The sequence below is a fragment of the Uloborus diversus genome, chromosome 7, assembly GCF_026930045.1.
Source record: "Uloborus diversus isolate 005 chromosome 7, Udiv.v.3.1, whole genome shotgun sequence".
Classification (NCBI taxonomy): Eukaryota; Metazoa; Arthropoda; class Arachnida; order Araneae; family Uloboridae; genus Uloborus; species Uloborus diversus.
Window position 1 is genome coordinate 128,397,644 of NC_072737.1, and position 13,931 is coordinate 128,411,574.

At 31.0% G+C, this 13,931-nt stretch overlaps 1 protein-coding gene across 1 annotated transcript in view; it reads right to left on the bottom strand.

Annotated features, from left to right (window-relative positions):
* Positions 1-2,570: 2,570 nt before the first annotated feature.
* Positions 2,571-13,931, bottom strand: part of LOC129225736 (GTP-binding protein SAR1b-like) — a 31,491-nt gene continuing 20,130 nt past the window's right edge. The window contains 4 exon segments of the mRNA XM_054860233.1: positions 2,571-3,056; positions 3,159-3,290; positions 4,724-4,827; positions 9,196-9,261. Coding sequence (XP_054716208.1) covers positions 2,943-3,056; positions 3,159-3,290; positions 4,724-4,827; positions 9,196-9,261 — 416 coding nt within the window. The 3' untranslated portion in view covers positions 2,571-2,942.

Sequence of the window (13,931 nt, forward strand, 5' to 3'; positions counted from 1 at the left end):
TAATATCATTGACAGAGCACTTGCTTACACTTGTATAACAGTAAAGAAAGCTCATTCTGTCTCTCAGGAACTTATCAGCAAATGATCGAACTAAGGAATGAAGGGGGGAACGAATCCTAACCTACGTCTGCCTTTGAATAGAGGTACAATCAGTTGGTTTGACAACTTGACAGCTTAAAAGCAAATTCGCAGTCCAGCAACATGTCAAAGTGTAAACAGTACAGTACAAAAAGAAAAAGCTAACTCATTTCTACACGTGTTTTATGTACATTGGTGCTCTTCTTGCTTTAGAGGTCTATTGTGCAGGAATTGCAAGTAAAGGTGAATTAATTTTTCTCTCACTAATATTGAGAATAATTAACATGGAATTAAAGACAAAAGGGTCAGGACTTGATGAAAACTTCGAGTTATGGTAATATTCGAGTTATCAAACTTCGAGTTATCGCGAATTGACTGTATAAAGAAAAATGAGGAAGTAAAAGAATGAATAAGTAAGAAAATAAGTGAATGGATGAATAAATATAAGTGAATTACTAAATGAAGGAATGTAAATGAATTAATAAATGAAGGAATGTAAATGAATTAATAAATGAAAACAAATTGTTCATATTAAATGATTGAGTGAGTAATGTGAAACAAACTATTTCACTTTGACCCGTATGTACTTGACTAATTGTACAACTTATTTAAAATACAAATAAGCTCAATATTAACTAAATTACTATTCTATTGAATACTAGGATGTCTCAATTAATATTTAAAATGCTAATAACAATAACTTTATCATTTTATAGGAACAAAAAAAATTTTTTTTTTTTACTTACAAACAAAATATTACAATATAAGTATCATTTTTACTTTCTTCTATATCTAATATATAGAAGAAAGTATTGGATTCGTGCAAATTTTCAAATTTCGAACGTTTTGAGGCATGCCAAGTCCATTTCGACTATTTTTGGAAAATGTCTGTCTGTCTGTGTGCGTGTCACATCTGTGTGTGACCAGTTTTTTGTGGCCGCTCTACAGCAAAAACTACCGCATGAAATCGAACGAAATTCGGTACACATATGTGCCCCTATGTGAACTTGTGCCCATTAGTTTTTGGTGCGAATTCCTCCAAGGGGGGTGGAGCAATGGGACGTTTTTTGAGTTATGCGTGCTTGCTATTCCTCAGGAAGTAACTGGCAGAATCAAACAAAATTTGGTCCATATGTTGCCATTAACAGGAACAGGTGCTGATTCAATTTTGGTGTCAATAACTCAAACGGGGGTTGAGCTATAGAACGTTTTTTGTCGTCAATTGTGACTGACTGCTGTATCTCAAGAAATAATGAACGGAATGAAAGAAAAATTTTTTGGCAAGTAGTCCTTAGTGGGTATAAGAGCCGATTTTATTTTGGTGTCAACAGTTAAAAAGGGGGTAGCGCAATCGCCCGTTCTTTTTTTTCCATTGTGAGTGCCCTATCTCAAGAAGTAATGCTACGTTCTGGTTGAAATTTGGAATATATGTGAATCCATATGTAGACAGGCTTTGGTTCAATTTTGACGCCAATCGCTCCAAGAGGTGTTGTTTTTTTTTTTTTTTTTTGAATAAAAATAGTTTTATTAATGCAACAATAAGAAAGATAAATCGTAATAGATTCTCTGCGTATTTCTCGTGATTTTAATTGTATGGAAATGATCGGAAATATTATCTCAAAGATTTAAAATTTTCAACCGTTGCCATCTTATGTTTGTTAACAAATAAAATATTTGTAATTAATTCAAGCAAGGCTTTTAAAATAACTTTCAATTTTCGTTCTTTGCTTTGCTTTTGCAATAATTCAGACATTGGGATGGTCGTCAAGTTTTTGCATGTGTAATATTGTTTTTGTTGGGAATATTGCTTCCTCGTCAAGCATGGGGAGGGATCAGAAAAAAAAAGAAAAATATAGAAGAAAGTTTCGTGATGGCCACAACATACTAGTTTAAAAAATGCCTGTATTATCAAATACTTGAATCGTCAGTGGTATCTTTTTCCTGACTGGAATGGACTGGACTACATGGTACTATATAGTTGAAATATTACCGATTAGGTAGAGCTGAAAACAGAGAAACATCTCACTTTGCCCCGCTATTTCACTTTGCCTCATGCTCCCCTATCTCATGTTTGGTTAAAATATCAAATGTATTTTTAAACACTTAAAAACAAATAAAGTAATTCATTTTGTTACAGAATTAAAATTTCAAAAGCTTTAATTTTCTAAAAGTGTAGGTACACCTATTTATAAAATCAGCTGCTTGATAAAATCAAATATCCTCAGAAAAAATTCGATTCTCAATACTACTCCTTTGCAAAAGAAATCAACAATAATAATATTTTTGTGTTGTAACTAGTATGAACTGCGCAATCACTCTGACAAAACTACACTATTATAAAGAGAGTAAATTTTACTTCTCAGTTTTATTGATCAGTACTTATTTATTCATGCATTTTGAACTTGAAATATTGTTCATAGGTAACCTTGAAGGTAAATAGTTTAACACATAGGACTAACATTAATGAAATAAACTTAAATACAAATAGTGAGAATATATTTATTCAATATGATACATTTATAAATCAGTACTTCACGTATAAGTTTTAAAAACAAAATAAATCTGTATAAATAAAATATTTTTTCAGTAACAAAAACATTCTATTATATTAGCTATGAAAACTTTTTAAGTATAAACCATTACTGTTGAGAGCTGAAGATATAAATAATGAAAATAAAAATGCATATACCACTTCCAATACATTGCCATCAAGAACATCATTTTAAATGAATAATTCATTGAATGTATTTAGAAATGTTTCAAGTGTTGTCCCTGAAATGTTTGCTAAAAAGGGAAAGTTTCCGAAGATAAATTTTTTAAAGTTTCAAGTGCATTATATTCACAAGAATTTATTTGAACTTCAGTTATATATATTCAGCTAACCAACGAAAACCTTCTCCGTAGCCTTGTTTTTTTAGAACACTGCACATGAATAACTCCAAAGGACGTCCAGGTAACTCTGACCGGGGAATTTTACTCTATAAAAGGAAAAGTATGGTGTGAAATCAATAAAATACTATTTGTAAAAACTTGAGTAGGAAAATGAAATTTTTTAAAATATTAATTTAAGAGACATTTACTTTTCCTGTCGTTTGGCCATGTAATTGGAAATAAGTTCTCAATTCATCTTCACTGGCAGCTCCTGGCTTATCAATTTTATTTCCCAATATTAATACTGGGCAGTTTAAAAGCTGTTCATCTGTTAATAGCCTCTAAAGAGAAAGAACACATCAAAATAAAAAACATTAAGTATCATAAATAGAAATCAAGTATTTAAACCAGCATTTCTCAACTTTTTTTATCCTTATTCAAGTACTCAGGAACATTAATGTGTTTAATATTTTTAAAGGTTCTTGTTGGAATAAAATTTAAAAATAATAGTCAAATATAAGCAGAATTTACATAAAATGAAAGCAAGAAGCTTTTGGAAACTTTTTGTTCAAACAAGAAGTTATTATTTATTAATAAATAACAATGATTTACTATTATCACTTTTAAAAAAATAACTTTCGGTGATTTGCTTTGAAAGATCGGGAAAAAAATTGAAAATTACATGCTAATTTGCTGTTATATAATTAATGCACACAAAAACAAGAATTAGGCTAGCCAAGCATACTAGAGTTGGGGGCAAACCTAAACTGCCTGCATTGTGAAGGCTACGCAGATACTAATCACAGCATTATGACACTGCCAGGTTAGGTCTGCCCAAACTATAGCTGACACATAACTTGAAGCATTCCAGATTTTTTTCTCATTTTTCCTTTTTAATGGAACTTTTGAAATGACTAGCAAAAAGCTTTCTGAAGGCAGGCAGTTTCTCAATTATGCTTTGGGAAAGATTTCAATAACTAACTCTTTACAATTGTCTCTCTTGTCAACAATATTTTTTCATCCAACATTAATTCTATTTTCTGAGTACAAACTAGCTGACCCTTGCGAAGCATTTGCGCTCAAAACTTACAGCCTTGCTATAAAAATACCAAGCAAAAACAACCTATGTAAAAATTTGTATTAGGTAGAAAATGACAGATTAAATAACTCACAAACTCCATAACAACTAGAAAATACATAATCTGTCACAGTTCAATATGCTTAATGAATTTAATTGTATAAGAACAGTTGGTTGCATCAAGGAGCAAAAAAAGTGAAGGGAATTCCCGCTGCATCAATTTTAATGCTTAACATGTTATTTGCAAAGTAATATGCTACAAAGGCACTTGAACAAAGACTCGATATTGGGACAATTTCCTTCAATTTCAAATGCCCCACCGACTGAGCTATACGCCTCTTCCTTTGACTACCCAAGTTCCAATTTGTTGTTTATTGAAAAATCGACACATCCATTAAAGGAGATCTTCTTAGGTGATTTTAAATTTAAAATTGAAGAGGAGCAGTAAATTTTTAGACCATGAGACTATTTTTCATCATTAGCTGGCATGATAAACTTTAAAATGAGGGATAAATCATGACATTCGATAAAAGAAATAGGAAAATCTCAAAGGACAGACAGAAAAACCGACTAAAGAAATAATATACTAAGATAATACTGTTGGTAAAAAAAGTAAAATTAAAAATCACTAAATAGAGTTTGAATATGAAATTTTTTTTGAATGCCAATTGCACACAACAAAATGCAAAAGCTTACATTAAGTTCAACTTTTGATTCTGAAAGTCTCTCTCTGTCACAAGCATCTACAAGAAATACAATAGCATCGACTGCTGGAAAATAGGTCATCCATACTTTACGAGCTGAAAAAGAAAATAAATAATGCTAAGAAGAAACCTCATTTACAATCAGCAAATAATTTCATTTATGCTAAATTAGTCTATTTTATTTTAGAGCAACTAATCTGATTTCTTATCATTACATTTTACTTAACAATAAAATGCTGGCTATATAAGTTTTAATACAGAAAAACAAAAGTCAAGTAAAAGTCATTCTTTAAAAGTGTAAAAATCACTCAAGTGTTTTTTTTTTTTTTTTTTTTTTTTTGCTGTTGAGAATTTTAATCAGTTGCACAGATTGTCAATCAAGACTTTTATTTGGCTGCTTTACTGCAATTTAATGCACTAATGGCCAAAAGCGCGAATAAATTATCCGCTTTCGGCGTCTACCTCACATAGTCACATACAATCAACTAATCAACTTTTATTAATTTTAGGTTTTTTGAGCAATCACGAATTGCTTATTATCCTCACTTGGTTAAAACTGATGTAGCTCTGGTTTTTTCAGATTGCTATGACGATGAGAGTAAACTAACTCATTGTTTGAATATTTATTAAGAAGACAAATTTTCATAGCCATGGTTACAGATAGTTTGCAATCATTCAAGACTTAACGTAAGCAGATTTTACTTTTAAAAGACTGGGGAGGGGGGGGTAATACTTTTTCAGAGAAAACACCAACATAGATATTCTTGAAAAGCAAAACTTCATCAAAATGCAAAATTTCCAGATTACAATTCCCATCATTAAAGATTGATGATCACAATTCCTAATTGCAAAAAATAATTGGAATTCAAAACATCAAAATTCAAATGAATGCTGGCTTTTTTTTTCTTTTTTTAATTTATGTATTAAAACACCTATTTATATTATCTTACACACATTAAAAAGTATTTAAAAAAGTATACCAAAGGGGAGGGAAAAAATAGCTTAAATGCCTAATTTCAAATACAAAATTTAGATTATGAAAAGGCAAATGAAATGTTTTGCCTGAAACAGAATAATTTTCAAAAATATTTCAGTTAAAAAAGTAAAGACAATATTTTATTACTAAAGCTCTTAGAAAAAACTAAAAAATTTTAAATTTTATTCATCTGCAACCCAAAAAATCAGATATATCTAATGAATAAAAAATATTCAAGTAAAATATAAAACAGTATATTGCACATAATATTGATACATATTACCTAACTAATTTCATCCAAGACAAAAATGGTGTGGGACAAAAAATTCTGAAAATTTGTTGTATGTCAAACACCTTAATGTACTACCCAACCTAAATGTACTACTACAAATGATTAAATGAATATTTGTACCGCTGAAATGTGAAGACTTCATATTCTTTGTTTGACAAGCAATCTCATTGCTAGTTACAGTTAAACACACAATTTAAATTGCTATAGACAATTCCCAATGCAGAAGTTTAATGTTTTACTCCTTTTATTATAAACTAGCTTTTTCCCGCGGCTTTGCTCACGTTGATGTTTTTTTTTTCAATCGATTCAAGTTAATAATCAACAAAGGTAGAGGTCAAATAGTTACCAAAAAATGGTTTGTCTCCAGTTTTTCCGACATTTAAAATTGCCGCCCTCCTTTAATATATCAAAAAGCATGATTAAAACTGAAAATCGTGGATGGGGGGGGGAGGGTAAATGAAATGTTGGCGTAACTGGGAAGACACCCAAAAAATTACACAACATGAATCAGGAAAACGTTCAGGAATTGTAAAGAAGGTTGTTTGGGTAATTCTCAAAAATTATAATTTGAGTGAGGTCAACAATTCTTAAATAAAGTTACCCTCACAATCCCGATCCCCATCAAATGATGTCCAGCGCTACACCGGCTATCTAAATTATTGTATAGCTTCTTACCGGAGAAATATCATTAGAATCAGAGTAAGCACAACAGTTTTTTTTTTTTTTTTTTTTTTTTCAGTTCCCATTTAAATAAGGACAATAGTACAAAAATCTTCTCATTTTGGAAAGATAAACGTTCCCTAAAGTCTATTAGAATGGTGATATCAGCATTTTCATATAACATGTACCTCTAAAGATCTCAGTCATGATTAATTCCAAAACTCTACATCAGTACAGGTTTGATAGCATAAAAAACAAATTTAAAAAAAAAAGAAAGAACAATATTCTCTATTGTCACCATTAAAGCGGGAACATTAATTCCACAAAATCCTAATTATCATCATTAATCCTTAAAAACACACACAAAAGAAAAAAGAAAATTAAAAGTTTCATAAAAATTTTAAATAATTCGTCAATGCGCTGACGTTGTTGCCTGTTGAGACTGGAGATGAAAAAAAATGGATTTGACAGATTAATTTATATTTTAATGTTATTTGAGAGTTGTTTCACTAATTTTTAGGATTAATTTTAATTTCAATACCCTATGCATAGTATTTAATAATCTTTTTACAAAAATTAATTTGGCAAAATTTTAACATTTTAATGCAACTTTTGTAATGGCTGTAGCGCCATGATTTTGAACACTCATCCCGACGGCGTTGTCATAACTCTGCCAATTAAACAAGTTTTTAAAATGTTTTTCTGCAATTAAATTTATTTTCTTCAATGAATGCAATCTAATTCATTTTATATTTCTGCAATTAAAAGCAGGTAAAAATGTAAAATAATAAATCCAAATCCATTATTTATCGCCAAAGGACCATAGCACCATGCATTTGCCCGAGACTTGCCAAGTTTATAAAACTGCATAAAAATGTTGCTTAATCTATATTCATAAGATATGATTTTTAATTTCGAACAGAAGATGCTACAAAGAAAATGTTCTGCATGTATTTGGCCATTCCTGGAGAGAAATCTTTCTTTGACGGTAACTGAGGGTAGGGGGGCAGACTCTATTTAATAACTTTATTTAGTTAACAGATTATTGTACATAACAAAAATACCTGGCTTTGCCGGGGTATGTAATAATTATGAGAAACAATATCGCTACATTTATTTGTTTTCTTCTAGAACTCAAATAACTCAAAACACACTGCTTTGATATGATTAAAATAGAGCTTCTTCCTTTCCCATAAAAGTAAAATGGCAATAAGTAAGAAGAACAAAATAGACTCTTTCCAAAATATGAAAATAAACTTCACTTGTTTAAAAAGTTTTTTTTTTTTTTTTGAACATGTTCTAAAATCTTCTCTAGATTGCTATTGAAGTTCCAACTTTTAAAAAATGTAGCCGCCCGGAATCCCTTGCTGCAATTTAAAATGTTACCAAATTTGTGGTCATCGTTTTGGGATACCTTGGATAAGGCTCCCCCTCTCTTCTTTGTAAAACTGCGTTTACTAATTTTCATCGAAGAGATAGTGTCGCCAAATACTGAGATACTTCTGGTGACCATAAAATGATGCCACCCGAAATGTTTCCAAAATAAGTAGTAAAATTTTGCAAATGTTTGAAACTGTGCGTAAATTTGTGCTGTTTGTGGATTTGCTTAAGTTAGTTGGTGGGTTATTTTACATGTTAACAAATGATTTAAAGAAAGAAATATGAAAGAAATGGCGATATTTTGGTTACATGATGAAAACCGAAAAACAGAATTGCATAGTCTTTAGCTTCAAAAACAGCGACAATCAAAAAAAATGCTGAATGCCTTAGCTATTGAAATGATTCGACAAAAAAAGTTTGGCGAGATTCCTGCTGGTCAATCAAATACCTAGTCAACACAAGTAAAAAAAAAAAAAAAAAAAACAGGAATTGCTTCAAAGTTGCATTAAACTGGAAAATAATCAGCCAAATCCATGTGTTATTTGCCAATCTTGTGCAAAAATCTTACTTTAAGATTTGACTTGAGAAAAGCCTTGAACAATCAGACGAAAAGCAAAAAAAAAAAAACAATACAACAATTCTTGCGCTCAACACCAGGGAGTTCAGATGATACACTAAATATTGTATTGAGCTGATAACTCGTTTGTTATTCTACTAAGAAATTTTGAACAGGTACCATCTTCAGCAGAAAAATCAGAGCTTTCGATGGACATATAATGTTAAAATGTGCAAGTATTTTTTCACCCCCATATTAGTGAATTTGTGAAAATTGTGCTTTATTGCTCCCTTATAGGGGGTTTTTCCCCCCATAACGGGATCAAAGCTACCCTATGTGTTACTATGATCCCTAAGATATATTATTGTAAAGTTGCATCAAAATGTATTCATTTGTTTTTGCGTGAAAGAGTAACAAACATCCATTCATAATTCCATACAGACAAACTTTCGCATATATAATAGTAGTAAGGTTGGAAAATATTTTTTTAGTTCTAGTTTTACTTTTAGGCCACAAATTAGAATAAAACTAATCAGCACAAACTAAGGCAAAAATTGGAATTGGAATAAATAATACTCATTTCATTGAAATTATACATACCTTGCAAGTGACCACCCAAGTCAAAAGTTGTAAATCTCATATTACCAATTGACAGTTCTTCAGAAGCTATGAAAGAAAAGATAATCAGTTTTAAATTAATTGTAAGATAAAATATATCTGCAGCATTAAGAAAAATACAAATGAGAGTCAAAAGTAATAAAAAAACTTCTTAATTTGAATGGGTGACGGGAAAAAGTTGTATGTTGGTTTTCAACATTTTTTTTTTCAATACAAAAATGATGAACGTAGTCCAGAGAATGAATCACCTGCGTTATTAATTTATTTACATGGTCAGAGAATGTGTTAATTGGCATTGGTCTTTTAAATAAAGTTCTCAAAATTTATGGAAAACCGCTGTATGTTGCTCTGCCATACCCTGTTTAGTATATTGCACAAATAGTACAGTAAAATTAGGCCAAAAAATGGCCAAACGCAAAGATCCAAAAAAAAAAGTTTAAACCTGTTGCAAATTACTTCTTACCCTACCAGCAAGAAGGGGTAAAAAGTCCCAGAATTTAGTGCCTCGGGTTTGAAGGGAAAGGGGGGTACAAAAAATTTTATTTTTTTTTAATATTTTTTTTTCTTAAAAATATTACTTAAAATTTGCAAAAACTACTCTATAATAAAGGTCAAGATTTACGGTCGCCACTCGCCACGTGGCGACTCAGTTTTCAAAATTGGCGACCCCAAAAAATCTCTACAGTCGCCAACTTTTTTTTTGGGGGGGGGGGGGGGGGTATTTTTATTTTAGATCCTAAGAAAAGAATTCCACACCACAGATGCCTCAGTACAATAAGGATTCACCGATAGAGACCATACTCCGACTGAATGTTGTTTATTTTACAAAGCTTGCATGTCCTTTCTCACTGCCTGCCTGAATGTTGGTTATTTTACGTTGCTTGAATGTTCCTCTTACGCGATTCAGGCAATGTAAAATAAGCAAAAATACAGTGAATTAGGAAGCCATTTGCACAAGATCAGAGCGTTTGCTCCTTTGTCTTGACTCTGTTTTTCAAGTAATTAGCGTACTATAATCAAGATTTCAAGAAGAAATCATTATATTTTAGATTATATTTTAGATAAATTTTGATTATGCCTTCAAAGTAATTACCTTTTCACGTTTTTAGTTTAGTTGCTCAAATGGTATATTAAATTCAAACTTTATTTTTTTACATCGTATTATACACCTGGGATTATACGAAGCTTTTTTTTCTTCAGGCATATTTTAGAACCTGCAGATTATAAGCCGCCCGCCGATAATACACAGGAAAATATGGTTATTAAATTACAGGGTTCGTACGCTCCAGGAAAACCTGGAATTGTCTGGGAAAAGTCAGGAAAATTTCAAATTTTGCCCCCAAAAAAATTTTTTCCAGGGAATTTTGAACCTTGAGTTCTAATCTTCGTTTTTATCGATGTTTCCTGAAAAAAAAAATGTAAAACGTTTTGAGGCAAAATGACGCTGGCAATAAAATAAAAAAGGCGAACCAAAAAAAAACTTCCGCGGACGCCATTTTTGCCCCTCAATAGTTCCAAAGAAAAAATTTCCTAGGGTGAACAGGAATTATGCACAAATTTAACGGGAGAAGAACATTTTCCTTCTTCTAACGCACAAGTCTGCGGACGGTAGGGTCAATTGAGAAAATCGTTTTTTAATCAAAAAGTCTTTTCAGCTACGAATGAAACGTAGTCGCCATGTTCGGTCATTCATAAGATGGAAGTAGACACGATGCTTAAATGCCTAAGATTCCAAAAACAAAGCAGAATTGGATGTTTTCTTTAACTGTAAACTAATGAAAACAACGCAAAATGTGCTGCAAGTTGTTTTTTTTTTTTTAATTTTAAATATGTAATTTTCTTGAGAAATGAAAATTTTTGTTCTTAAAACTTAATCTTATCCTCATTGCCTTGGACGCAAATGTGCTAAAAACTTTTCAACTGAAGTGTAGTTTCATGAAGATTTATTATTTTTAAATTGTTTTCATGCTACAAATTCAAAAAATTATTTCTTAATTTTTGTCGTAGCCGCCATATTTGGTCATTCCAAAGATGGCAGTACACAAAACCTTTTAAGTGCCTAAGTTTCCGAAAATAGCATTGGATATTTATTTCAATGCAAACTATTGATAACAACGCAAAATGTGCCCTTTTTTCCGGGTAATTCGTAATTATTTTCTGGAAAAATGCAAAATTTTATCTCCAGAATTTTTTTTTATTCTAATTGATTTAGACGCTTATGTGCTAAAAACTGACTATTTTGTCTTATAATTGTAGTTTTTTAAGGATAAATTATTTGTAACTACTTTCATGCTACAAATTCAAAAATTTACTCATTATCTTAAATTTTTTACTTAGTCGCCATATTTGGTCATTTGCGAGATGGAAATAGACAAAAATTTACAAAAACATAATTAGATGTTTATCTCAATGTCTATTGAAAGCAATGTTTATTGAAAGTAAGTGTGCAAAAAAAGAAAATTTTTAATTTTAATGCAAGCATCCTTTATATGCAAAAGGAAAAAAAAAACTGATTATTGGCATTAGCTTATGATTGACGGATGTTGACTTTTGATAGAATGCATTGTAATGGTATGCCCATCGATGCAACAAGTTAATCATATTTATACTGAAAAATAGCCTTGTACTTTGCTCAATATGTTTTGTGTTACATACTAATAGGAAAATAAAAAGAATCGTAAACCAAAAGCGGAGAAAGATTGCTGCTGATTACAGCAAAATGCTAATATGCATGACATGTGGCATCAGAGAAACGTTAAAATAAGTTGAAAGTACATCGTTTTTAACAAATAGTTAACAAATGATAACAATTTTTAACGAAATGTTTTTTTTTTTAAACTTGTGACAGAAATTTTTTTTAAAAAAACCAAGTTTTTTTTTTTTTTTTTTTTTTTTTTTTAACAAGTGGAAAAGTTTCAGTTCTTACACATTGCTACTTTGAACAATTTTGACTATTTTGAAAATATTGTTACTTAAATTTAATTTTGAGTGAAGCAAGTAACCTGGAATTTTCTAAAAAAATAACATGGAAAAGTAAGGGAATTTTTTTTAACCAAATGTGTATGAACCCTGTACTTTTTTCAAATTCTTTTTCTAAAACAGTTTTATTTTTTGCTTTAAATCTTGTTTTGAAAGTATGAAAATATTATGCAAATTTTGGCTCTTTAAAAAAACACACCATTATGTATGTTTTTTTATATAAATCCACGAAGGTCATTCCGATCCTATTTGATTCCCAATTAACTCAAACAGTTTTTATTCTGAAAATCGTCAAAATAGGAAAAAAAAATAATTAATTTAAAACTTAAAAAGGCAACTTGTTTTTGACTGCACAAAGCCCCCCGCACCCCGTTTTATCATTCCTTTGCCATAGTCAAAGTTCCATGTTTTCCCATAAATCCTGTATTTCATTATAAATCCAACATCATTAAAAAAAGAAATAAAAAAATATATTTCTATAAACTATATCTTATATTTCTGCTGTGATGTGGACAGTAATACTCGCGATCGATTAGAAATACGTTCCATTGAAAATCGTTTAAACAACGGGGGCTAGTTTCTATTTATTCGAATAACAGTTGTAATTTTTTAATCTTCAATTGCATCAGATTAAAATATAAGCCAAATAGCCAGTCCTTTGATCGTTTTCCCTTCATAGTCATCCTAACATGGCGACGCTGCGTATTGAACGTAGTCGCCATGTTTGGTCATACTCTTCGTTCAAAAAATGCAAAAAGAATGATTTTTTTTTTTTTTTTTTTTGGAAATATATTCTTGGTAAATGCCAAATTGTATATTACTGGAGGAGGTCTGTAGTTAAATATTTTTATGCCAAAAATTTTTTTTTTTCCACTGTGGGACCATGGTACTGTGTACACTACTTTATTTTTGGCTTAATGATTTTTTTTCCTTATGAAACTTTAAAATGGGTGGAATGAACCATTTGCTTCAGGAGCTCCCAACCTTCACCCTATGCCTCTTATGTTTCCATGATTAATATAATTTATATTTCTTGTTAGCATTCCTTTAGCATCACTTTCATAATATTTGTTTCAAAAAATACAAGTCGAAATCCCCCCTTCCCCCACCCCCATTCTTGTACTACAGCGCTGTTTTCGAAACCCGGTAAAACTGGTGGCCACCAAGCTTTTTGAGCCTAGTGGCCATTGGCCACTTGAAAATTTTCTGAACCTTGAGGTCTACTCTATAATAGTAAAGTAATAAACTCTAATAGACAGAAATGCTAATTAACCCTGGAGCACAAGTGGGGGGAGGGCCCATGGCGCAAATAGCGTCATTGGAATTTTTAAAGCAGTTTTTTCAAAAGGTTGGTTTTTTTTTTTTTTTTGAAGGCTTTTATTTTGGATGGGCACTCTGTAACACTTGGGGGGGGGGGGGGATCCCATAATTTGCATCTTAAAATCAACGATTGCAGTGAAGTTCACGAAAAAATTTCTCTGATTTTAAACTTTTTCGAAGCACAAAATGTCACACAAGGATGTAGTAATGTTAGAAGGCTCGTTCTAAAATGATCTCAGCAAGTTCAGTAACCAACTTAGTTGTGTCTGGAGTTATTACTCTGTTTAGAGAGCTGGAGTGATATCTAAAACTAAATCCCTTTGCAGCTCCCAAAAAAAGTTCAAATTGACTGATTCTTCCCTCCTTCTTAATTTACTTCAGCTTGTCTACAAGTTTTTAACATCACCGAAAGGGACGAT